The sequence below is a fragment of the Haliotis rufescens genome, unplaced genomic scaffold (genome assembly GCF_023055435.1).
Source record: "Haliotis rufescens isolate VD_foot unplaced genomic scaffold, xgHalRufe1.0.p SCAF_20, whole genome shotgun sequence".
Classification (NCBI taxonomy): domain Eukaryota; kingdom Metazoa; phylum Mollusca; class Gastropoda; order Lepetellida; family Haliotidae; genus Haliotis; species Haliotis rufescens.
The window spans coordinates 4,158,713-4,186,328 of NW_025963891.1; the positions used below are offsets into that span (position 1 = coordinate 4,158,713).

The window sequence follows — 27,616 nt, forward strand, 5'->3', positions numbered from 1 at the left end:
TCACATAGGTGTCAAGTGTCTGGTCAGCTGAGATAGCACACGTGACAACTTTATTTATGATGACCACGGTTATTTAGACTAATCCATTGAGTCAGATATCAATCAACGTATTATCGGTAATATTAATCCTTTGAATAAAGTATGTTGTATTTAGATCGACACTTAACGCTCAGATATGGGTGTATTCCGTCTGCTTTAGTAAACCTACATATATAACCACTTTCTGTTGACAAACACACTATGCCAGATAACAGTGATTAATCAATCAAGATATTTTCGGTTAATCCTCTGTTGCTGTGCTGCCACGAGCATATTACATCAAATACATTTCACCCCACTTCAGACCTGGATCTAGATTGAATAATTACCCAAGCTACCTGGAATGCCAAATGGGAACCTTTGTCAGGTAATATGAGTGTGCCATTTGCACCTGAAATATATTCATTACCTGAGCATCAAGTGAAAGACAACAAAGACACAGGTGTAGGGTTACACAATGAAACGTGACGCAACACAACAAGGGAGTAGTAATCGTATTATCCACGCAATCCAAAATCGCTGTCACTGCAGTGATACTTTTTTTATTACACTGTAACCATGAAGGATATTTCCAAATAACGACATTCGTTGTGATTTCATCGTTCTTTTTGTCTGTTTGTTTAGGTTGAAGAAATGAATTAACATGCGCCCTTTGTAATATTGTAACCAATTTGTGTTCAGAAATGCGAAGAGATATTGCCTCAAAGTCCTAACAGACGGTAGCCCAGTCTCCTGTCGCGCACAGTTGCGCACGAGCAAATGACAGCTGGTAAAAGCCCTATTGACAACGTTGTATACAAGCCGGTTCCCGGACGTATATACATAAAACAATTCAAATCTAGTTCTAGTTCACATTGCGCACTACATAGTGACAGGCATTGTATAACGGGTGTGACATTCTGTCACCACACTGTCAGAAGCGTCAAAACATTCTGAGCAATGACAAAGAGACCCGATGTTCCAGCATTGTAATGTGTGCACTGCCCAGGTCGGGCAGCCAGAGCGGTGAGGCGGTACAGGTCAGTCGCGTTGAGAAGGTCCTGTCGCTTGGCAATTTGCCATTCCCGATTCTCTCTTCTTAGAGCATCCGGACGCAAAAGTCCAGGGACGGACAGATTGCCACACTGCTTGTGGAATGAGGGAGGGGAGGCGACTCAATTCTACAAGGGAAGGAAGCAGGCGCGATTGGGCGAGGGAAGATAATCGGATAGACAGGACCAGCATCCACCATTAACTGGACGACACACAAGGATGCAAAGTATAACAGGTAGTGTGTGATCGTCTGTATGTGCCGTTAGAATCTTCTGACGCATGTGGCCGATGTCTGCGTCCGCTTTAAATAGACCAGTACTTCTAACTCATTTTGCTGGATGATGTGGATCAATAGTTGCGTTTCTCAATATCTGACGTGCAGAGCTGGCAGATGGTAACCAACTGACATCCCTGATCAATTACTAGCATCTCGCCACATCGTTTATGCAATCGATCATACCGATTGAACATTGAGAGCGTATTAAAAAATGGTATCAGCTGGTTAAGTCTAGTAATGTGAGAGTTTCTTCATGCGCAACACAGGTCATAGGCGGATCAAGCATTTTTAAAGGGGGGTCCAAAATATAAAAATCACGTTTCATTCAATAATTTTTAGGCCTACAACATACTACATTAGGTTTTCAAAGGGGGAGGGGGGGGGGGGGGGGGGGGGTTCTGACCCTGACACCCCCGACCCCTCTGGATCGGCCTATGATCTGTATTCGGGGGGTCCTGCCACACACACCCCACACCCACACCCACACCCACCCCTTTGAAAACTTAATGTTGCAGGCAGTAAAATTGTTGAATGAAACGGGATTTTTATATTTTGGAGTCCCCTTGCAGGTTGTCTATGTGTAGGTGCTGTCATAGTCATAGAGCAAAGATACTAACGCCTCTGGTCCCTACTCGCCGAGAACCTCACCGAAACGCTGCGCGGTTTACAAAGTTAATGTAATTTACCACTTCTTCCCCGAACCGAGCGGAATATCGAGGGGAAAATAGACCAAGCGTATAGTTAATATTAGCTAGTAACAGGATGTGACGGTGCTATTATTAACCCGTATTCTTCACACAGCTGTCCACTGAATAAAGTGTTTGGTTTGATTCACAGCGACACTTCCCCCGAGGCTAAAGGCTCTATGTATTTTGCTTTGTGTTGTACGTGAAAGGGCTGAAGAAAAGGCCAGTTTATCTCGCCATGTATGTGTTAATTCAATATATTCAACTGTAATAATTTCAAATAGTTTAGTTTGTTTTGTTACCAACAAGTTTGGTTTGTTTGTTGTTAAATCCTGCATTCAACAATATTCCTGCTCCGTGACGGCTGTCTGTATTTAATCTGTACCAGACAACCCAGTGATTGATATCATGAGCACCGATCCACGGAATTGGGATACGATTATATGCATCTACCAAGTCATCGAGCCTGACCACCCGATGCCGTTAGTCATCTCTTACTACAAACATGGGTTGCTGAAGACCAGTTCTAACCCGGATTGGGGCGGTCGGGTAGCCCAGTGGTTAAGGCGTTCGCTCGTCACGCCGAAGACCCGGGTTCGAATCCCGACATGGGTACAATGCGTGAAGCCCATTTCTGGTGTCCCCCGCCGTGATATTGCTGGAATATTGCTAAAAGCGGCGTAAAACCAATCTCACTCACTCACTCTAACCCGGATATGTACGGGTTACTAAGACGTAAAAGGCGACTAACGGGATCGAGTCGTCAGGCTCGCTGAATTTGTTGATGACACTTCATCGTATCCCAATCAAATAGATCGATACCTATGCCATGAATCACTGGATTGTCTGGTCCAGACTCGATTATTTACAGGCCGACGTCAAATGGCTGGAATATCGAGTGTAGCGTTAAACAACAAACAAACAAATTCTTCCTGTCAGGAATATACTATAATGACAATGACAACATACAAGACACATTTTGTCGTTTCTTTCAGTTCTTATCTAATAATTTCAATTGTAAGTGCGTGGGAGCTATACCTGGACTGAGATAAATATACACGTAATTAAAATAGATCTACACCTGACCAGTAAATGTCTGTGTATTTTTAAGGTTTAGAATGTAGATAACAGTTACAAATTCCACATGCCGATAGAGATGTAAAACAACTTTTGGTTATAGAATCCTTCTTAGTTTGGGATACACAAAGGATAATGAATAATAACTAGCTGATTCTTCCAAACATACCCATAGCCACAAATCTGTAACAGTTGTTATATGAAATACCCAGTTGCGGTCTTCTTGTTTTGCCGGACACAAACGTCATATAAGATGTCCCTGGCAACCAATGCGTGCTGCTCTTATAGAAATAAAAACATATATGGCATTCTCCATATACACTGATATAGACGCGTACTTGTCTTGACAAACCGCATAAACATGAAATGATTCTTTAGCATTATACACATTTAGATCAATACCTGACAATAGGACTTATGTTTGCATCATAGTTATTTAAATAATCTTGTATGAAACATCGTCCACTGTTTACACTTGATAATACCTAAGGAATAATATTCTTTGGCTTGTATGTCGATTACCGAGCTCATGTGTCCTGAACCCCCCTGATATATCTTACAGTTGGTAATATTGTGTCGATGACAGAGAACATGTGTCCTGTATCCCCTGATATATCTTACAGTTGGTAATATTGTGTCGATGACAGAGAACATGTGTCCTGTATCCCCTGATATATCTTACAGTGGGTAATATTGTGTCGATGACAGAGAACATGTGTCCTGTATCCCCCTGATATATCTTACAGTTGGTAATATTGTGTCGATGACAGAAAACATGTGTCCTGAATCCCCTGATATATCTTACAGTTGGTAATATTGTGTCGATGACAGAGAACATGTGTCCTATATCCCCTGATATATCTTACCGTTGGTAATATTGTGTCAATGACAGAGAACATGTGTCCTATATCCCCTGATATATGTAACAGTTGGTAATATTTTGTCGATAACAGAGAACATGTGTCCTGTATCCCCCTGATATATCTTACAGTTTGTAATATTGTGTCGATGACAGAGAACATGTGTCCTGTATCCCCTGATATATCTTACAGTTGGTAATATTGTGTCGATGACAGAAAACATGTGTCCTGTATCCCCTGATATATCTTACAGTGGGTAATATTGTGTCGATGACAGAGAACATGTGTCCTATATCCCCTGATATATCTTACAGTTGGTAATATTGTGTCAATGACAGAGAACATGTGTCCTATATCCCCTGATATATGTAACAGTTGGTAATATTTTGTCGATAACAGAGAACATGTGTCCTGTATCCCCCTGATATATCTTACAGTTGGTAATATTGTGTCGATGACAGAGAACATGTGTCCTGAATCCCCTGATATATCTTACAGTTGGTAATATTGTGTCGATGACAGAAAACATGTGTCCTGAATCCCCTGATATATCTTACAGTTGGTAATATTGTGTCGATGACAGAGAACATGTGTCCTGTATCCCCCTGATATATCTTACAGTTGGTAATATTTTGTCGATAACAGAGAACATGTGTCCTGTATCCCCCTGATATATCTTACAGTTGGTAATATTGTGTCGATGACAGAAAACATGTGTCCTGAATCCCCTGATATATCTTACAGTTGGTAATATTGTGTCGATGACAGAGAACATGTGTCCTGTATCCCCTGATATATCTTACAGTTGGTAATATTGTGTCAATGACAGAGAACATGTGTCCTGTATCCCCTGATATATCTTACAGTTGGTAATATTGGGTCAATGACAGAGAACATGTGTCCTATATCCCCTGATATATCTTACAGTTGGTAATATTGTGTCGATAACAGAGAACATGTGTCCTGTATCCCCTGATATATCTTACTGTTGGTAATATTGTGTCGATGACAGAGAACATGTGTCCTATATCCCCTGATATATCTTACAGTTGGTAATATTGTGTCGATAACAGAGAACATGTGTCCTGTATCCCCTGATATATCTTACTGTTGGTAATATTGTGTCGATAACAGAGAACATGTGTCCTGTATCCCCTGATATATCTTACTGTTGGTAATATTGTGTCGATAACAGAGAACATGTGTCCTGTATCCCCTGATATATCTTACAGTTGGTAATATTGTGTCAATGACAGAGAACATGTGTCCTGTATCCCCTGATATATCTTACAGTTGGTAATATTGGGTCAATGACAGAGAACATGTGTCCTATATCCCCTGATATATCTTACAGTTGGTAATATTGTGTCGATAACAGAGAACATGTGTCCTGTATCCCCTGATATATCTTACTGTTGGTAATATTGTGTCGATGACAGAGAACATGTGTCCTATATCCCCTGATATATCTTACAGTTGGTAATATTGTGTCGATAACAGAGAACATGTGTCCTGTATCCCCTGATATATCTTACTGTTGGTAATATTGTGTCGATGACAGAGAACATGTGTCCTATATCCCCTGATATATCTTACAGTTGGTAATATTGTGTCGATAACAGAGAACATGTGTCCTGTATCCCCTGATATATCTTACTGTTGGTAATATTGTGTCGATAACAGAGAACATGTGTCCTGTATCCCCTGATATATCTTACAGTTGGTAATATTGGGTCAATGACAGAGAACATGTGTCCTATATCCCCTGATATATCTTACAGTTGGTAATATTGTGTCGATAACAGAGAACATGTGTCCTGTATCCCCTGATATATCTTACTGTTGGTAATATTGTGTCGATGACAGAGAACATGTGTCCTATATCCCCTGATATATCTTACAGTTGGTAATATTGTGTCGATAACAGAGAACATGTGTCCTGTATCCCCTGATATATCTTACTGTTGGTAATATTGTGTCGATGACAGAGAACATGTGTCCTATATCCCCTGATATATCTTACAGTTGGTAATATTGTGTCGATAACAGAGAACATGTGTCCTGTATCCCCTGATATATCTTACTGTTGGTAATATTGTGTCGATAACAGAGAACATGTGTCCTGTATCCCCTGATATATCTTACTGTTGGTAATATTGTGTCGATAACAGAGAACATGTGTCCTGTATCCCCTGATATATCTTACAGTTGGTAATATTGTGTCAATGACAGAGAACATGTGTCCTGTATCCCCTGATATATCTTACAGTTGGTAATATTGGGTCAATGACAGAGAACATGTGTCCTATATCCCCTGATATATCTTACAGTTGGTAATATTGTGTCGATAACAGAGAACATGTGTCCTGTATCCCCTGATATATCTTACTGTTGGTAATATTGTGTCGATGACAGAGAACATGTGTCCTATATCCCCTGATATATCTTACAGTTGGTAATATTGTGTCGATAACAGAGAACATGTGTCCTGTATCCCCTGATATATCTTACTGTTGGTAATATTGTGTCGATAACAGAGAACATGTGTCCTGTATCCCCTGATATATCTTACAGTTGGTAATATTGTGTCGATGACAGAGAACATGTGTCCTATATCCCCTGATATATCTTACAGTTGGTAATATTGTGTCGATGACAGAGAACATGTGTCCTGTATCCCACTGATATATCTTACAGTTGGTAATATTGTGTCGATAACAGAGAACATGTGTCCTGTATGCCCTGATATATCTAACAAGGGTAATATTGTGTCGATGACAGAGAACATGTGTCCTGAATCCCCCTGATATATCTTACAGTTGGTAATATAGTGTCGATGACAAAGTACATGAGTCCTGAATCCCCTTATATATCTTACAGTTGGTAATATTGTGTCGATGACAGAGAACATGTGTCCTGTATCCCCTGATATATCTTACAGTTGGTAATATTGTGTCGATGACAGAGAACATGTGTCCTATATCCCCTGATATATCTTACAGTGGGTAATATTTTGTCGATGACAGAGAACATGTGTCCTGTATCCCCTGATATATCTTACTGTTGGTAATATTGTGTCGATGACAGAGAACATGGGTCCTATATCCCCTGATATATCTTACAGTTGGTAATATTGTGTCGATAACAGAGAACATGTGTCCTATATCCCCTGATATATCTTACAGTTGGTAATATTGTGTCGATGACAGAGAACATGTGTCCTGTATCCCCTGATATATCTTACAGTGGGTAATATTGTGTCGATGACAGAGAACATGTGTCCTATATCCCCTGATATATCTTACAGTTGGTAATATTGTGTCGATAACAGAGAACATGTGTCCTGTATCCCCTGATATATCTTACAGTTGGTAATATTGTGTCGATGACAGAGAACATGAGTCCTGAATCCCCTGATATATCTAACAGTTGGTAATATTGTGTCGATAACAGAGAACATGTGTCCTGTATCCCTCTGATATATCTTACAGTTGGTAATATTGTGTTGATGACATAGTTCATCATAGATATTATTTTACAGTGGGTATAGCCTTCTGTCACCTGGGTTAAAGGGTGTGGTCTGTTTTCACCAACAGATGGATGCTAAAGGGGTCGGTCGTATTTACATCACGCGTATAACCAGATGATCACTCTACTCCATGGCTGCTTGCACGTGATGTGTAAACGTAAAAGTGTGATCTATGAAATGCCTTCAATGCAAAACATGAATTCAGACGATGTTGTCAGGTAAAACGTAAAAATTACCTATTCGACGCAGCAGAAGATATCAAGGGAGTGGCAATGAAGTCCGACTGTAAATCATTCTAGAGCACTCTAAATCTAAGCCCAGAGGAACCGATTTTACAGCGCCTCAACGATGGTTTGATTAATATAAGGAATTATTAAATAGTGAAGACAAAATGTTACTGTCGAGCTTCGATACAACAGCATATAATTATATTGATTCTCACACCTGTTACAGTTGTATTAATGCTTCGAAATGGAACAAGGCAGCTGGTGAAGACGGTAATCCCCGTGTATTTGTAAATCGTCGGGTGCTTTCCAAGTTCCCTATTTGAGATACCTATTTAATACGGTATTAGATTTGGGTTTATTCCCTACAGTATGGAGCATAGCTATGGTCGTTCCTTTGTTTAGATCCGGTAAATTGAGTGAACAATCTAACGACAGAGGAATTTCTCTTACAAGCATTTTTAGAAAATCGTTTTCTTTCATGGGTGGAACTAATTAAATTATTTGATGAAGCAAAAGCCTGGTTAAGGCCTAGCTATTCTACAACCGATAGCATATTCATATGTTACAAGCTCTAAATATCTCTGTAGGCCCAAAGGCCGTTTTTACTGCGCCTTCACAGACTTTAAGAAGGCTTTCGACCTTGTCGATATGGAAAAAGCTTTTATATATGTTACATACAAAATTTTGTCATGGAAAATGTATTTAATAAAAATAAAAATAAAAATAATAATAATAATAATAATTTAAAAATAATAATAATAATAATAATATAGTTTATTACAGTGTCATGTGTTACAAAGTAATACAACATTTAGCACATACTTAATATACAAACACCAGGTCTCAGGGCCGAAATGACACCTTAAGATATTACAAATATTAAAATACAATTAGATATAACAAGTAATCATGCACATTCTTAATATCTACATATACACATATTCACTAAGACAATCACATAATGCATGCATGCATGCATACACACATACATACGTACGCACGCACGCACGCACAATCAATCAATCAATCAATCAATCATTCTAATATTCTCCCGCACATACTAAACTGTCCCCCCACCCCCTAACTCGAGACATACACGCACACGCACACGCACACGCACACGCACACGCACACACACTCAACCTCACTCACAAATACACCCATACCCAAATTCCTGCATCTACACACACTCAATATCCTTTCTTCTGACCGTACCAACATTCATATCCCCTCCCCATACACACCCGTGACCCATAACCTCACACACTCAATTACACTTTCCATATAAAATTCATATTGAATAGTTATTTTAATTTTAAAGAGCATGTATGACTCCGTGGCTGAAGGCGTGAAAACGAACTCCGGTACGACAGACACGTGTATACCATATCTGGTCTGCGACAGGGCTGCGTCCTGAGTCCACTACTTTTCGTTTTCTTTATAAATGAACTTGTTGATGCTATTAATGAGAAATGGAGTAATGGGATATTTGTAACTCAAGAAATAAGGATCTACTTTTGCTTTGATTTGTTGCTGATATATATTTATGTTTTCTTATACAGTGAATAGTCTACAAAAGCAACAGAACGCTCTACAGCAGTTTTGTGACAGTTGGGGGCTAGAGCTTAACCTGGATAAGTCAAATATAGTTTTATTTAGAAATGGTGCAGTTGTGCAAAAGGAAAACTTGTCGCATTGTAATGTAAATTTGAGAGTTGTTTCCTATTATGAATATTTAGGTTTAATGTTTTCCTTGTGGTTAAATTGGCCAATGGTCTGCAAAATGCTCAGTAAAAGGCTCTACTCCCAGTCTATTGCAAACATACATGGACATCAGAACATCATTATTTTCTTAAGGTTTTTCCTATGTTTGGACTGCCCAAGATGTTGGGGATAAGTTTTCGTGTTTCTACCTTCAAACAAAGACTTGTTTATATCTTTCTTTCAAGATTGGTCGGAAAGTATTAGATCCTCTCACTTTCTTTCACATTATGTTTCCATTAAATCTGTGTTTGAACCTGAGAAATATTTAACATTAAATGATAAATCCCTTCTTCATGTGATGTGTAAGTTTAGAATTACATTACATTGCTTAGAAATACAAGATATTAGGAAGAACAAAGACATACACTATTCAAATATTATGTGTACATGTTGTAAAGCTGGGTCTATTCAAGGCGATTTCCGTGTTCTGTTCATCTGCGATGCCTTTGCCCTCCAAAGAAAGAAATAATATAGAATGTAATGTACAATTTGCTCAACTCAAATGATGTAAGTACTATTATGTCAGTAGCCAACTTTATCAAATACATGTTCTATGAGGTTTCTGAGAGTTGTTAAGTTAGCTAATGTCCTGTCAGTCACATGGCTACAACTGTATTTTCTTCATTCAGTTGTACTCTGGGCCATAAGTCCTGAATACTGAAATCACGTCTGTGTGTGTGTCTCTGTCTGTCAGTCACACAGAACAGTCATCAGTATATGTGGTGGCCATTGTGAACACATTCAGTCATCCTTCACACAAGCCAAACAGTGCATAACGATTGTTCTATAATGGGACGGTTGAGCTCCAGGGACAGGTCAGTGCACAGGGACAACACAATAGTCTCCGTCAGCTGTATATTATCATCACTCTATATTATGAATCAGCTCGACTGGTTCCACTTGAATAATAAGGCTGCTATGGTCTTGTTAGTTGGAGCATAGACAAGAAATTAAACGTCCTATTGTTCCTCAATGGTGTCTACTCGTGTCTAGTGGTAGGTTGCATCCATATAAACTAGCGGACATCAGGGAAGCTAAAACACATCCCTGTACGCTGTCTGTACACATCTCTGTACGCTGTCTATACACATCCCTGTACGCTGTCTGTACACACCCTGTACGCTGTCTGTACACACCCCTGTACGCTGTCTGTACACATTCTTGTGCGCTGTCTGTACACACCCCTGTACGCTGTCTGTACACACCCTTGTGCACTGTCTATACACATCCCTGTACGCTGTCTATACACATCTCAGTACGCTGTCTGTACACATCCCTGTACGCTGTCTGTACACACCCTTGTGCGCTGTCTATACACATCCCTGTACGCTGTCTGTATACACCCCTGTACGCTGTCTGTACACATCCCTGTACGCTGTCTGTACACATCCTGTACGCTGTCTGTACACACCCCTGTACGCTGTCTATACACATCTCAGTACGCTGTCTGTACACATCCCTGTACGCTGTCTATACACATCCCTGTACACTGTCTGTACACACCCTGTACGCTGTCTGTACACACCCCTGTACGCTGTATATACACATCCCTGTACGCTGTCTGTACACACCCCTGTACGCTGTCTATACACATCTCAGTACGCTGTCTGTACACATCCCTGTACGCGGTCTATACACATCCCTGTACACTGTCTGTACACATCTCTGTACGCTGTCTATACACACCCCTGTACGCTGTCTATACACATCTCTTGCCGTCTATACACATCCCTGTACGCTGTCTATACACATCCCTGTACGCTGTCTGTACACATCCCTGTACGCTGTCTGTACACATCCCTGTACGCTGTCTATACACATCTCTGTACGCTGGCTGTACACATCTCTGTACGCTGTCTGTACACACCCCTGTACGCTGTCTATACACATCTCTGTACGCTCTCTGTACACATCTCTATATGCTGTCTGTACACATCCCTGTACGCTGTCTATACACATCCATACACCATATGTCTTTAAGTGTACCATTGTTTTGTGATTTTTAAACTCAATATAATGTGTGTTGACTCTGAGTCTATATCAGATTAGTAAGTGGCTTACTTAACCCCTTGGCTTCTTTTAAAAATATGCTTTGACGGCATAACTTACTGCAAGACTAGTGTTCCAATTATTTGTGTTTACTGATTACTCTCCACGTGGCTGTATCACAAATGTGCGTATGACTAAAGGGGTATGCTTAACGGGGTATGGCCGTTGAACTTTGGTATTTCTCTATGTTATTTCTACGAGGTATAGTCATCTCTGTTGTTTTTACCTGTTTGAGTACACCTGGCGCTTGTGTACATGTACATGAACTAATTGAAATTAAAGAACAACACCGACTGTGAGATAATTGTATTTAAACGGAACGGCACCATAACCCAACTGCATGTATGAATACAGTAATGTAGTACCTGTCTTCATAACATTAGGGGACATTATGTGTTCAACGACCAACACGTTGAAATAGGCCGGCTTTCAATACTAGTACGTGCTGTCATCCATGCCTTCAACGCGACATCCATGAACTTGTCAACTCAACATGTCAACACTCCAGTGTTATGATGTAGGTAGGTCTACAGAGACACACGCCAACAGAGAATAATAGCTACAGAGTATGTCGTTTTAGTGCAATGACTGTGTATAGCTTCCCCGCACAAAGATGGGGTGTTGCACTCACTGTTCATTAATGCCTACAGTGTTTAAACAGAATAACTGTCCATGTTCTGACTAGAGTCTCCGGCGTTTTCGCAATACATCAGGGTGGAGTTTGAGAGGAAGATGAGAGTCTCCGGCGTTTTCGCCATACGTCAGGGTGGAGTTTGAGAGGAAGATGAGAGTCTCCGGCGTTTTCGCAATACGTCAGGGTGGAGTTTGAGAGGAAGATGAGACCAAAATGTACATATATATAAATAGAAGGTACAACTTATGTTATGCTAGTTTCGCTTCTGCTCTTCATCTTCCCGGGGCAAGGGAGTTAACTGACTCTAAACGTCTTGTTTCAGCCCTTGCCCATGTATTGCCATCTCAAAAGGTATTTTCCAAATCATCTCATGGTTTTAATCAAAGTGCTCACGTGATTTGATGCACTTCGTGAAGTAAGACCCGTTTTATTATAATATACATTTTGATTCTCTATCAGATCGTCTTGACTGGTTACCGCCATTTTGTTTGAAGCAAATGTAAGTGATATGAGAGGTGGAATCTGATTGGTCAATAGGAGGGACATAGAAGGGATATAACTCGTAATAGCCACTGGAGCCACCCCAGAAATTCCATTCTAGTTGGGCAAGGGTGGAAACTAGACTTTTACAGTCAGTTAACGCCGTTGCCTCGAGAAGATGCTCCTCTTTTGCATCTCCAGTATTTTGACGACAATTTAGACGACAAGTTTTGAGTAGGAGAGTGGTAAAAAGATTTGTGAAAAATAAGAATTTTGTTTTCTTTACTCAAAAGTGAAAAAGGAAATGTATGGCCATAAAATGCTTGTCATGGAGTTCTTGGTTCAAACAATTGCAAATCCAAGAAAGTTGAATACTTCACGTCGCAGATCTGTGGTCGGTACCACGTTAGCTCAGATGGTTCACAGTGGGTCGGTACCACGTTAGCTCAGATGGTTCACAGTGGGTCGGTACGACGTTAGTTCAGATGGTTCACAGTTTTAACTTGTGACAATAACTTAATAGTAAGTAAGAACCATAACAATTTGAAATGTTGCGAAATTTGTATATTTGTTTCTGAATTTCTGTTAGGGTAACAGAAATAAACAAGATAATGAAATAATCTGGTAATTTGGTGCTTGGGATCAAGGACAATAGGATGATAGAAATCATTTAGGACGTCAGTTGCATTTTTCAACCTGCCTCCAACTCGACTGTGATCGTTTTCTGCATAATAGGCAGGAATCAGTTGTAGTAATTATCTCGTGGAACAGACTTCCCAGTAGACAATGCAGACATTTCCTCATGAAAGGATTCTGTCTGTACACTACGATAGAGGATATTCTCAATGTCACGGTTCATCGGCTCTGAGGCAGTCGCCTCATTGGAGGTCCACAAGTAGACCTGAGTCCCAATTGTCAAAGGAACATATGTTCGGTGAAGGAACCGATAGCATACAGCAAGAGGTATTTTGCACTCCGAGTAGTGATGAACCCTGGTTTGAACCAGAAAGGAGATGGTTGTTTAAGGCTTTGCCAGCATACTCAAAAAGCCATTAAATACAATACGAGGATCCAATGTATATACCATAATTCTCTGCACAAATCCTTTGTCAACTAGTTCTTGGATCTTCTTATCGTGAACTTGTGCACGAGTAGGATTCTGTCCTAACTTCCTCTTTATTCATCAGGTTTTCTCAGAAGTGGAGTGGCGTGTTGAGTTTGGTCATCAACGTTGACTTTTTAAGTTTTCAATTCGAGGAGATCAACTGCCAGATTGTCCAACTTTAAATGGGTATGATCATCTTTGAGGCATATGGAAGTGCATCAACCTTCCACAGCTTTTCAACATCCATCATAAACTAGTCGGGAGGATTGGATACTGACGGAAAGAAACATTGTTAATTCTTGGTTGGTGTTTGCTACATGCTTCTTTGAAGAGTCCATCAAGCTTTGTACAGACAGCTACTGGAGATCCTGGGTGACCTAAGCTGATTGGGTGTCTGCGTAGGATGAGATGTTCATGATCCAGTAAGAATCATGGGTTTAGCATTGTCAATATCCGACAGGGTAGCATGTTGCAGAAGCTCATATCTCTGTTGTAGAGGACTCACAGGATAGGTTTACTCAGCTAAAGCTAGTTGATCTGGGGCAAAGGCATTCCGTATGGAGTACTTGCGATCAGGGATATCTCGTGGCGAGATGATCAGGTACACAGAATGTCCAATACAGTCGAACGGTTCATGATCACTGCGGATAGTTGTCAGAAGTATGTTCATTTCGTAGACCAAGTTGTTTAACAGATGGCATCATCAGCATTGTCCCCACTGATCCACCATCCAGCATGGCATGAGTGTCTATCGTTTGTCCATTAGGCCCATGTTATGAGACCGGTACAACCCTGAAAAGGACTCCAATGGTGACTGACTAATTGAGTAAACTTGATCAGCTCCCTTTTGGACGACACCACGAAGTGTTGTCCGATATATCTTTCGACAGGTGTTGCATGCTTTCTCGAGATTGAAGCCACTTGGCAAATGAGATCGCCTACACTTCCAGCACCAGTCAGTTTCTTAAAGTCATCCCAAAAACTGACATGGTGCTGAACATTGCTGCAGTAGGCACAGTATGACTTGTAATTGGTGACTTACGAATTGGTAGAGTGGGGTTTCGATAGGATTTGGTGTTGTAGGATTTGGTGTTGGCATCCAGTACAGTGTTGGGCGTGGTGGTTTTCTGTGACTGAACGTGTGATTCTTTCTCTACATTTGGTCGATTTCGAATCTCTGTCCTCCCAGAACTGACATCTTGATGTGCAATCCGACTTTCATTTCACGTCACCTCGTTTCATTTGCAACCAGATATTCAAGTAGCCCAAAGTATAGATTGTGTCTCACCAGTCAAAATCCCACGATTGAGGTAATACTCAATGACTGTGACAGTCGTTGTCGTTGGAAAAGCAATATGTGCCGTAGGCCTTGTACTGGTACCAGTTGATAGAGTTCAAGTATGTGCCACTGGAAGTGATTAACTGTATTAACAGGGGTATTAACTGTACTGATTGTGAGGATATAGGTTGACACAATGGTAGAGTTACTGTGGTACTTGGCTCTTGTTTCGGGGTTATTGTTGCTCAACAATGACGCTAGTAATGTTGCTTCATTCAGCTCAGTTTGTGCCTTTCTAAGTTCACGTGTTCTACTTAATTAAGTTTGTATCCTCTGTCTTTCTCTGAGAACGCGACGAGTGGTCGTTTGAGCCTGATAGGCTTCATCATCAAGTCTGTGTATCTGATGAGACATCTTCCTCAAGTAGCTAGTTATTCGTCCAATTTCTTTTGACTTTGATCACGTTTGTGTTAATTGTTCACCAGATAGCCGAGAGTGAATTGAGTCACAAAACTGAACGTTCACTCCTCCGACAATGTTCACTACTACCATGACCACGATGGGACCTGTTTTGGGGGGAATTGTACGGACGCTTCGTGTATATCTCCCTGTTCGTTCGTTGTCCTCTTGCACTGGTTAAATCAAGATGATAATCTTGCAAGTATGATGGCAATTGACGACCTGACTTGCTGACTTTTCCTGTCTGCCATAAAAAAACAGTATATTGTTCAATGATCATGGCACGATAAGCCACTCAGCTGTCAGCGTGTCAATGTTGTTTACACTCACAGTTCGGCATTGGCTGCTTTGGATATCCGCCTTGAGGGACCATGTTAAGAATAGAGTGTGTAGTTTAAAACAGCCATTTATTTCATTGAACGCTTTCTCAGACTCGATTCAGGATTTAAACACTTTACCACTTTAAACATTGAACTCGTCTCAAGATCAAATGTTCAGGTGTCTTCTGGCGGAAGCACGTGGTTCACACACAAAAACCTAAAAACCTCAGCTATCATCGGGTAGTTCCCGTAGCAGCACCTTTCTGGCTACAGGTCTGAAATACTCATTTCCATTTGTCACTTTCACTTTAGCCGAGCTGACTCGGCCATCAGGACTAGGAAACACTTTGATCACAGACCTGAGACCTGTTTAGAGTCTGCAGTCATCACAGGAACACCTTTGAGTTGCCATCTATCTTTATGACACTGATCCTTTTATACTATACGGTAGGCATGTGTCTGCAATAACGTAAAGGGCTATATACCACTTTTCTTTAGGTTGACTGAGACAGTCACTGATGCATAAAGATGTTTATATAACACTGTAGGCGTCTGTCAGTGTAGGCATTAGTAGGCTCCAGCTCCTGGACATAGCGGAGCCTACTCGCTGAGCTTCAATCGCCCTCGGGTTGGTTATGGGGGTTAGACTGGTTGCTGTGGCCAAATCACTGTGGCCATGCAAGACCGAAATAAATGTAGTAAACTGAAAACACGAAACACGTGAGACAACACGACCTAGGTCAGGACACTGATCACATGGGACATTCAATGCAGGAGCATAACACGACCTACCCCAGGACACATGGGACCTTTCAAACAGACACACAACGCGACCTACCTCAAGACACTGATCAATGAGACATTCAACACAGACACACAACACGACCTACCCCAGGACACATGGGACCTTTCACACAGACACACAACGCGACCTACCTCAAGACACTGATCAATGAGACATTCAACACAGACACACAACACGACCTACCCCAGGACACATGGGACCTTTCACACAGACACACAACGCGACCTACCTCAAGACACTGATCAATGAGACATTCAACACAGACACACAACACGACCTACCCCAGGACACAGGGGACCTTTCACACAGACACACAACGCGACCTACCTCAAGACACTGATCAATGAGACATTCAACACAGACACACAACACGACCTACCCCAGGACACATGGGACCTTTCACACAGACACACAACGCGACCTACCTCAAGACACTGATCAATGAGACATTCAACACAGACACACAACACGACCTACCCCAGGACACAGGGGACCTTTCACACAGACACACAACGCGACCTACCTCAAGACACTGATCAATGAGACATTCAACACAGGAGCATAACACGACCTACCCCAGGACACATGGGACCTTTCACACAGACACACAACGCGACCTACCTCAAGACACTGATCAATGAGACATTCAACACAGACACACAACGCGACCTACCCCAGGACACATGGGACCTTTCACACAGACACACAACGCGACCTACCTCAAGACACTGATCAATGAGACATTCAACACAGACACACAACGCGACCTACTCCAGGACACATGGGACCTTTCACACAGACACACAACGCGACCTACTCCAGGACACATGGGACCTTTCACACAGAAACACAACGCGACCTACCTCAAGACACTGATCAATGAGACATTCAACACAGGAGCATAACACGACCTACCCCAGGACACACGGGACCTTTCAAACAGACACACAACGCGACCTACCTCAAGACACTGATCAATGAGACATTCAACAGAGGAACACATCAAGACCTACCCCAGGACACTGCTCACATGGGACATTCAACACAGGAACACAACACGACCTACCTCAAGACACTGATCACATGAGACATTCAACAGAGGAACACATCAAGACCTACCCCAGGACATTGAACACATGGGACATTCAACACAGGAACACAACGCGACCTACCACAAGACACTGATCACATGAGACATTCTGTAATCGTTGACAAATTGAACATAAAAGCGCTGAAAATGCATATGTAAGATAGCTACACGATAAATCGCAAAGAACAATGAAAAACTAACCGTGGTTTATTTCACGATCAATCATTGTTCTATCATGACGTCATTTTTGGAATTTCGAACATGCGCTCGCAACTTGATGACGTCGTAAATAGGACGACGGAGGGAAGCGTCTATTGAGTTGCTCCCTACAGATATAGCTGGACAGCGCAGATGAACGCACTGGCCGAACGAACGCACCCAAAAGTGGGAGAGATATGACAATCGGTATAGAGAGAAAAGGTGCAGATAATCGACTTAAAAAATGTGAGAATACCAACCTTAACCCCCTTGTACATAAAATTGATTTGTCCGATATTGCCGAGGTCAGTTTGTATTCGGGGAGTCATCATTATGTAAATACGGGTCAATGTTTTGAAAGCTTGTACAATTCATTGACATCCTTAAAAGGGCATACAAAATGTTTATATCTCATGTAAGAAATAAACGACTCATGGTCGTTGTTTATCGTACAATAAAATACTGCAGGGAGAATAAACCGCTCGGTGTTGGGCCCTCATGGCTTGTTCTCCCTCGTCGTGTATTTCTCAAATAAATAGTGCAAGAAATGATAAAACCTCCGCGTAAATAAAACTCATTGATATGAAGGCCCTATTATGACATGAACATAGACATGTCCTTAATTGGCATAAGGAACATTTGTGAAACAAATTATTGAAACACTAATCCCCCTACCTTTCCCCAGATGACTGTAGCACAAATCCTCCCTACCTCTCCCCAGAATATTGTTACACAAATCCTCTAACCATGAAGATCCGGGCAGAGAATAGGTCTTCAGGAACCCATGCTTGCCGTAAGAGGCGACTATGTCTGTCGTAAGCGGCGACTAGCGGTATTCCCCAGATTACTGTAACACAAATCCTCCCACCCTTTCCCCAGATTACTGTAAAACAAATCCTCCCTCCCTTCCCCAGATTACTGTAACACAAATCCTCCCTCCCTTCCCCAGATTACTGTAACACAAATCCTCCCTCCCTTCCCCAGATTACTGCAACACAAATCCTCCCATCCTTTCTCCAGGTTACTGTAACACAAATCCTCCCAACCTTTCCCCAGATTACTGTAACACAAATCCTCCCTCCCTTCCCCTGATAACTGTAACACAAATCCTCCCTCCCTTCCCCAGATTACTGTAACACAAATCCTCCCTCCCTTCCCCTGATAACTGTAACACAAATCCTCCCTCCCTTCCCCAGATTACTGTTACACAAATCCTCCCTCCCTTCCCCAGATTACTGTAACACAAATCCTCCCTCCCTTCCCCAGATTACTGTAACACAAATCCTCCCTCCCTTCCCCTGATAACTGTAACACAAATCCTCCCTCCCTTCCCCAGATTACTGTAACACAAATCCTCCCTCCCTTCCCCTGATTACTGTAACACAAATCCTCCCTCCCTTCCCCAGATTACTGTAACACAAATCCTCCCTCTCTTTCCCAAGATTACTGCAACACAAATCCTCCCATCCTTTCTCCAGGTTACTGTAACACAAATCCTCCCACCCTTTCCCCAGATTACTGATTACTGTTACACAAATCCTCCAACCCTTTCCCCAGATTACTGTAACAGTTATACAGAGGAGCATGGCTACAGGTGATCCTAGATTCTTCTGTTCTGCCGTGGATCAGTCAGTCCTGTATCACCGTAAGGAATTGCGTGAGGCGTGTTGTGTCATAACGAGTGGTAAGTGGTGTCGAGCGCCATGATGAATTAAACAGCGACGACTAGGAGGCGCTTATCTGCTGTCTTCATGTTTCATAATTAAACATGTATGGTGAAGGAATTTTCCAAAGAGGGTTGTAGACGATCGATACCCAAATCTACAACATCGTTCATTGTGTTGCAGAAATGGCGGAGATGTCCGGACCGGGACTCGCGGGTGTATGATGACCAGCGGTCAGCAAACGACAGGGGATGATGACGTCCAGATCCTGTGTCTGCAAGACTATCCGACGACCAACAGCGAGGCAGCTGGAGATGACCCGCATCCCCGCCATAATGACGACGGTAACGAGACTGACTCGTCCTCGACGACAGACGACATCGACATCCCGGCACTAGATGGAGGATGGGGATGGGTGGTTCTTGTCGGGTGCTTCACCATCAACTTCATCTCGGATGGATGTGCCTATTCTTTCGGCGTGCTGTACACAGAACTGCTGGACTATTTCCAGGAAAGCAAGAGCAAGACGTCATGGGTAGGATCTCTGTTCTTCTCAGTCCCACTGCTGTGTGGTCCCGTGTCCAGCGTCATCACGTCCAGGGTGGGCTGCCGGACAGCAACTATTGTGGGCGGGCTCATCGCAGCCACGGGCTTCCTCTCCAGCAGTTTCGTCCAATCCGTAGAGGCCTTGTATTTCACTTACGGCATCGTTGCCGGATTTGGGATGTCCTTACCGTACCTCACATCCATCCTTATCATCAGTCAGTACTTTAAGAAGCGGTTGGCATTCGCGACCGGTGTTGCGGAGTGTGGAGCAGGGGTTGGGACTATTGCCTTTGCGCCTGTAACGGTGGCGCTGTTCTCTGCATTCAGCTGGCGGGGAACCATGTACATCATGGCGGGCATCGCTCTCAACATCGTGGTGTGTGGAGCGCTGTTCAGGCCGATAAATGTTAAAAAAACCACTGTTAATGTGAATAAGGATTGCAAGAAATTGGAAACACGGGATGGAGATACAGGAAGCAAACTTCTGGGAAACACGACAGAAGCATATGGAGATGATTCATTGTGTTGTGAAATCAGTACTTGCCCCAACGGCGACATCAGTTATGACAAACCAGCAAAACATTTTACGAATACTGAAGGGGAGACACTTTGCTGCAATCCTGACCCACATATGCTCCATGAGACTGAAAACCCATCCCAAGATGGCCCCCATCATAGCAATGATCCTAATCCTGAATGTGTGTCTGCCTGTCATCGACATCTACGTGGGCTCAACACATCGCTCCAGCTAGCCATGTTCAGTCACCCCATCTTCATCTTGTTCATCACCTCCAACTTCATCCTCTACTTCTGGTTCGACGTACCCTTTGTCTTCCTAGCCAACAGGGCGGTGTTGTCAGGGATGACAGAGACCCGGGCAGCGTTGTTGGTGTCCGTCATCGGTATCCTCCACACAGTTGGCAACCTTGTGTTTGGGATAGCTGGAGACATGCAAAGACTCAGTCTTCCCTTGTTGTATGGCGTGTCCATATCAATTTGTGGCGCGGCCCTGCTAGTGGTTCCTTTCTCCTCAGCGTTCCTTCCTCTGGCCTGTATAGCTGGTGTGTTCGGACTCCTGTCTGCGTCCAGCGAGGCCCTCAGCTCCATCCTCCTCATCGACATCCTTGGGGAGGCAAGTCTCAGTCAGAGTTACGGCTTCACAATGCTGCTCAAAGGGATTGCGAACCTTGTGGGGCCACCATGTGCAGGTAGGATATACGATACATATGAATTTAATGGTGTTTCCTGCAACTTGATTGACTGAACATGTTAAATTGGATGATACCGGGATGTCTTCTAGAGCATTTGCAAGGTATGAATACGGTTTCTGCGATCCATTATTTGATAATCGTCGCCTTTGGTTTGGCAAAATTGATACCGTATTACAGTAAACTACGGTTATAACGAACACGCTTATAACGAACTGACGGATATAACGAACTTACATTTTGGTCCCGACTACTTGCTGTAGTCATGCTGTATATGTACTTATATCGAACTACGGTTATAACGAACTAAAATAAGTAGTCCCTTTGAGTTCGTTATAACCGTAGTTTACTGTAAATAAAAATTAAGTTTGATAAAAAAAATTAGAACGCCTTCGATCAAGTTGTTTTTTTGTCTCGACATTCTGCTAACAAATCGGGTTAAGCTATTACGGATGCTGCAATGTCACCCTTGACACAGAGGCGAAACCACCGTGTTGGAAAATGCAAAAGCATAGCATTCATGAGTGATGGCATTGAGTCTTACAATTTCGAGTTTACTTTGTTTGTTTGTTGTATAACGCCGTACTCATCATTATTCAAGACATTCAAGAGTCCGTACCAGATATATCAATGCTTGCCATCGTGAGCATCGATCTACACAATTGGGATACGATGACATGCATGGACCAAGTGTTTCATCAACCAATGTTTAATGTGAAACGTCCCCTAACGTCGTCGGCTCCAAATTCAATGTCCAGACAATACGTGCACAGTGACCCCTAGAAGTCTAAAGACACATACCGTCCATCTTCGAATGTTCAGGGCTATTAACCACTGTTGTTTCACATTCATTGCTTAGTGTGTGCCAGTGGTCTCGCGAGTTTAAACTTCTATATCCACCTATTTGAAGACCGCCTCCGTGGTCTAGTGGACAGAACGTCTGCCCAGAAAGTTGAAGGTCGGTAGTTCGATCCCCGGCGGGCGTCATAACAAAATAAGATGGTTCTTGTTGTTACCCTGTCTGGCACTCGGCATTAAGGTGCTAAAACAAGAACTGTTCGGCAAGGAGTCAGTATACTGTGCCAGAGTGGGTATTCCTGTTAAACTGCGGCATGGTTTCTCAGTGGGCTGGCACTATAAAACCGGCATCAGTCCGGACTAGTACAAGCACACGCACGCACAGAAGCACACACGCAGTATATAAGCACGATAATCTTGAACGCGACGTTCCCATTAATTGCCCATGTCAACTCACCCAGTCCAGTCAAACTATATTCCTGGGGCCCGTTACACAAAGCGGTCTTAGCGCTACGTCAATCGTAATCCAATGTTAAAAGTATGGTAGTAACGATCATCTTAGCGCTAAGATCGCGTTGTGGAACGGGCCAATGAATGAGTAGCGCCATATGCTGCTCGTTAGTTTCGCCAAACTGGTAAAGGTCAAGGATACGTCAATTGGTGCGTCTTTTCCACATTAAAGAATGTCGGGACTGAAATGTTGATTAACTGTTCGCTCATTCACTCTAACTCCGTCCTGGTAGAGCGCGATGTGTAGGAACCAGCAATATTTACATCACTATAAAATGACTGTAAATCCCCCTTGTTAAACGTGCAAGTTACTTTGAGTTCCTATATGTTGCAGGATGGCTGTTTGATGCGTCTGGTAGCTATGACAACACCTTCTACGCAGCCGGAACCTGCCTGGTGATAGCAGGTCTGATGTACACACCGACGCCCCTGCTGAGACGATGTAGTAGATGTCGTCACGCTGACACGAACACGCGGAAGTAAATGACGTCACGCTATGTACGGCGTCATGCTGCCATTAACGCCGTAACGTAGATGACGCACCACTGTCACTCCGGCGGTGTAGATGACTAGCATCGTGGAACAAAGATAGACAATTTAAATCAGGGACAGGTAGATGAGCAGGTGACACCCGGGCTTGGGATTTCATTAACAAGAAGGCGTCAGCGGTGGGGAGGGGACGGAGGGGTGCGGTTTTGGGTATATGGTCAAAATAGTAGACCTAGCAAATATGATTCATGGCTTTTACTTCACTGGTGGGCACGGGTGGCCCTGTCGTCTAAGGCACCGTAATTCGCTGCGCAGGGTTGCGTCCCTTTGGCACGCAAGAAACCTATGATCAGTTCGAATCCCGTTTTACCCTGGGTCCGGTTCCACAAAGCGATCTTAACGCTGAGGTGGTCGTAACTCCCATACTTTAACATAGACTTACGATAGTCGTAACGTTGGATCGCTATTGGAACGGGACTCTTATAATGATTCTAGGTTTGTCAGTGGTAAACGTCTTCAAGACTTCGGGCTTTCCTCCCACATTCAACTGACATGATTTGACTGGAAGATTGTTCAAAGCGGCGTTAAACCCAGCTCACTCACTGATTTTCTAATAACGTCAATCTAGCAATGAACTATTGACATACTTACAATACATCAGTGAGTGAGTGAGTGAGTTGGGTTTAACGCCGCTTTTAACAGTATTCCAGTCAGTTCACGGCGTGTCAGCTTAATGTGGGAGGAAAGCCCCAAGTGATGCAGGTCTCAGACGTTTACCACTTCGGTGAAACCCACGAGCACGGGCATGGTGCTGACAAACCTAGAAACATGATCGGGGCGAACCGGGATTTCACCCACAATCATAGGTTTCTGGCGTGCCCAAGGGACGCATCTCTGCACAGCGAATCGCGGCGAATTCTTTTACGACGCACGTCAAAAACACTTCGATACAGACTGAATTACTTTTGTTATCTCGTCGCAATGACCTTTCTGATTTTCTGCTGCCCTTGACCTGCAATGGTCGTGTACTACCTCAGAGTACAAAAATGATGCAATACGTGGAAAACGAAATATCAGTGAGATTCCCAAAGCAATTACTTTTCACAATAAGAATATTTTTGTAATAAAATATATGAATACATACACTGAGTATAATTGAGAGATTTTGAAGAATATTTTGTTTTCCTCAACAACGATTCCTCAACAACGATTCCTGATTGAAATCCGAAGGGTTCCAAGATCGTATTCAAGAACCTCGTCGATTCCACATTTTCTGTCAACGTAGCCCCTCTCTACAGATGATGCACGTGATGCGTAGTTTACTGTATTCCAACTTTATGACGGCGGTCTGTAAATAATCGAGTCTTGACCAGATAATCCTGTGATTGACACTATGAGCATCGATCCACGCAAATGGGATACGATGATATGCATCAACCAAGTCAGCGAGCTTGACCATTCGATCACGTTAGTCGCCTCTTTCGGCCAGAATTGGTTGCTGAAGACCTATTCTACCCCAGATCTTCACGGGTCTACTCCACTTGCAGGTATCTCATATACCTTTCGTTGCAGCCGCTGTGATTCCGGGTTAGAATAGGCCCCAACAACCAATTCTGGTCGTAAGAGGTGACTATGACCGGAGTATCAGGCTAGGTATTATGGTTGATTGTGTGTCATCGTATCCCTCTCAATATCAATCACTGGTTCGTCTGGCACAGACTTGATTAGTTACCGGCCACCGTCATATTGTTGAAATATTGGTGACTGCGGCGTTATACCACCTTGGCAACCCGTGACACCCTATACAGTGTACCCGGGTATAGTAGCATATCTATCTATCTATCTATCTATCTATCTATCTATCTATCTATCTATCTATCTATCTATCTATCTATCTATCTATCTATCTATCTATCTATCTATAATCTATCTGAGTATCAATCTATTATCTATCTATCTATCTATCTATTATCTATCAATCTATTATCTATCTATCTATCTATCTATTATCTATCTATCTATCTATCTATTATCTATCTCTCTATCTATCTATCTACCTATCTATCTATTATCTATCTATCTATCTATCTATCTATCTATCTATCCTATCTATGGTGCCTCGCCCCGCCCAATTTTCTGCTAACCTAATATGACACTGTATTCGGCAACTACAGACACTATAACGTATGCGGATATCTTTACACTATCTGGTATCTTCATCGCTTTCAGTTTATTTTCATGTAAAACGTTAAACGTGGTGAAATGTAGTCAGTTTTAACTATCTCGACATATATCTAGACTTACGTTGGATGTTCCGCTTGTGCCATCAGTGTCCCCTGCCAAGGGTTTTCTGTGGCACGGTTTCCAAAGGTGGTTGTTTATGAATGAACGTACACGACTGCACGATCAGATCACTCAAAGTGAACAGTTCCGATACAAATTATTCGAAAAGTCTGTGGGTGTTTATCTGAATTCTGTTTTTGTTGCCCAAAACATCCCCAATGTGAACAATAACTTTTCCTATGTATCTCTAGCGTAAAACGCTGTGGCTAGATCACGGTTGTCTTTTCTTATTCTGGTGACCTTGCCCTTCGTTTGATGCTGTCACTGACAAGCAAGCAGACACGATTTTCACTTCTTCAGGGTGGGGTCTTACAGTTAACACGGCCGTCTTTCGCAAAAAACATGTTTTCATTCTGCAAATTTGTACAGACATGTATTAATTCAGATGACAGACCGAGGAAACAAAACCATTTGGATGCACAGCCGGGATCCGTACGGTGTAAGTGACCGATTGCTGTTCCGAAATTCAAATTTCGGCGCAAATTGACTTTTTAAGTTTTCTTACAGCTGTCCTGCGTACTAAGAACAATGCGCTTGAATTGTCATCAGTTTTAGCAGGAACATTTTGTGAATGCGTATGCTTAGAAATGTCAACAATGCCTACATTTGGGCATACAAAAAATACATGTATATGAACATTCGTGCACAACCAGATTTGCAACCGGTTTCGGTTTGGTCTGTTGACGAACGAAAGTTATGTATTTACACTTAAATACATATTTAAAGTGGGTAATAAATAAAATACCACACTCAATTTCGTTAGATTCTATATTTACAAAATTCGCGAACTTTCTATGGAATCTGACCTCGCGATACCATAGAAAGTCCACTCGTTTCGTAAAAATGGTCTCTAACGAGAATGAGTGTAGTATTCTCAATATACTCAGCAGCGCACGTTCCGCGTAATAAATGACTGAAAATATGTGCTGAACATAACACGTCAACAGCAGATGCCACGACATAATTAATTAATGCCTAAAATCTTAATTACTTTGTTTCAACTCAATTATTTTTGCTACTTTGTAGTCAGGTTATAAGCGAATACAGAGCTTGATAATTTTGTGAATATCTAAGGCGCATGGTGATAAAAGATGCGCATATTTCTGGATAGTTTTGTTTGGTATAAAGTAATTAATGTAATGTTTTGTGCAAAGTTAACTGTAAGCCAATAACATGTAAGAAACGACTTGCACGTGAAGGTCATAAGATTAATTATGGACGGCAACAATAGGAAGCCATTTGATGATGACAAAGTTGTGGTGGAAATGACTTGTGTAGCTTGTAGGCAAACACCTAGATATCAAACGTCCGCGCGAGAGTGAGTGAGTGAGTGAGTATGGTTTTACGCCGCTTTTAGCAATATTCCAGCAATATCACGGCGGGGGATACCAGAAATGGGCTTCACTCATTGCACCCATGTCGGGAATCGAACCCGGGTCTTCGGCGTGACGAGCGAACGCTTTAACCACTAGGCTACCCGACCGCACCCCGCGCGAGAGAATAACCGACTAATTGATTGAATGGGGTGTAAAAGGGGAAATAGCGGCGACAATTTTGAATGGATGAGTGAAAATCAGTGATGACCCCAGATATTCGGGGGACACCAGAAATGGGCTTCACACATTGTACCCATGTCGAGAATCGAACAAGGGTCTTCGGCGTGACGAGCGCATAAGAAGATAGAACCGTGAAGATCCGGGGTAGAATAGGTCTTCAGCGACCCATGCTTGCCTTTAAAGGCGACTATGCTTGTCGTAAGAGGCGACGGGTGGTCAGGCTCGCTGACATGGTTGATGCATGTCCTCGTATCCCAAATGCGTGGACCAGAGCTCATGATGTCAATCACTGGATGGTCTGGTCCAGACTCGATTATTTACAGACCGCTGGAATATTGCTGAGTGCGGCGTTAAACAACAAATAAACAAACAAACAAAGCATGAAAAGATAAGTGTTTGCTTAGCACCGTACAGCAGCATTTCTTTCCAAGCAACGGCGGCCTGTAAACAAATCAGACAACAAATGATGGACCAGAAACTCCAGTGATTTACTGATTTTTTAAAACTAAAACATCATATGTTAATTTGGAATTACGTCCCTTGCGTACACGTTTAGGGGCTGGTTCCTATTGATGTTTATACTGTAGCTTTA

The 27,616-nt window shown here is 42.5% G+C and overlaps 1 protein-coding gene across 1 annotated transcript; it reads left to right on the forward strand.

Annotated features, from left to right (window-relative positions):
- The first annotated feature begins 911 nt into the window (after positions 1–911).
- LOC124129950 (monocarboxylate transporter 12-like) lies at positions 912–23,898 on the forward strand. The gene is made up of 3 exons (XM_048400761.1): positions 912–1,306; positions 19,758–21,328; positions 22,971–23,898. The coding sequence occupies exons 2-3, from the start codon at positions 19,795–19,797 to the stop codon at positions 23,117–23,119; spliced, it is 1,683 nt and encodes a 560-aa protein (XP_048256718.1). The 5' UTR covers positions 912–1,306; positions 19,758–19,794; the 3' UTR covers positions 23,120–23,898.
- The last annotated feature ends 3,718 nt before the right edge of the window (positions 23,899–27,616 follow it).

What these genes read in the sequence shown, in the direction of transcription:
- LOC124129950 (XM_048400761.1), top strand. Translation starts at nt 19,795, where the DNA reads ATGATGACCAGCGGTCAGCAAACGACAGGGGATGATGACGTCCAGATC. An exon ending in TGTGGGGCCACCATGTGCAG is followed by an intron (nt 21,329 to 22,970) that starts GTAGGATATACG and finishes TATATGTTGCAG; the next exon opens with GATGGCTGTTTGATGCGTCT.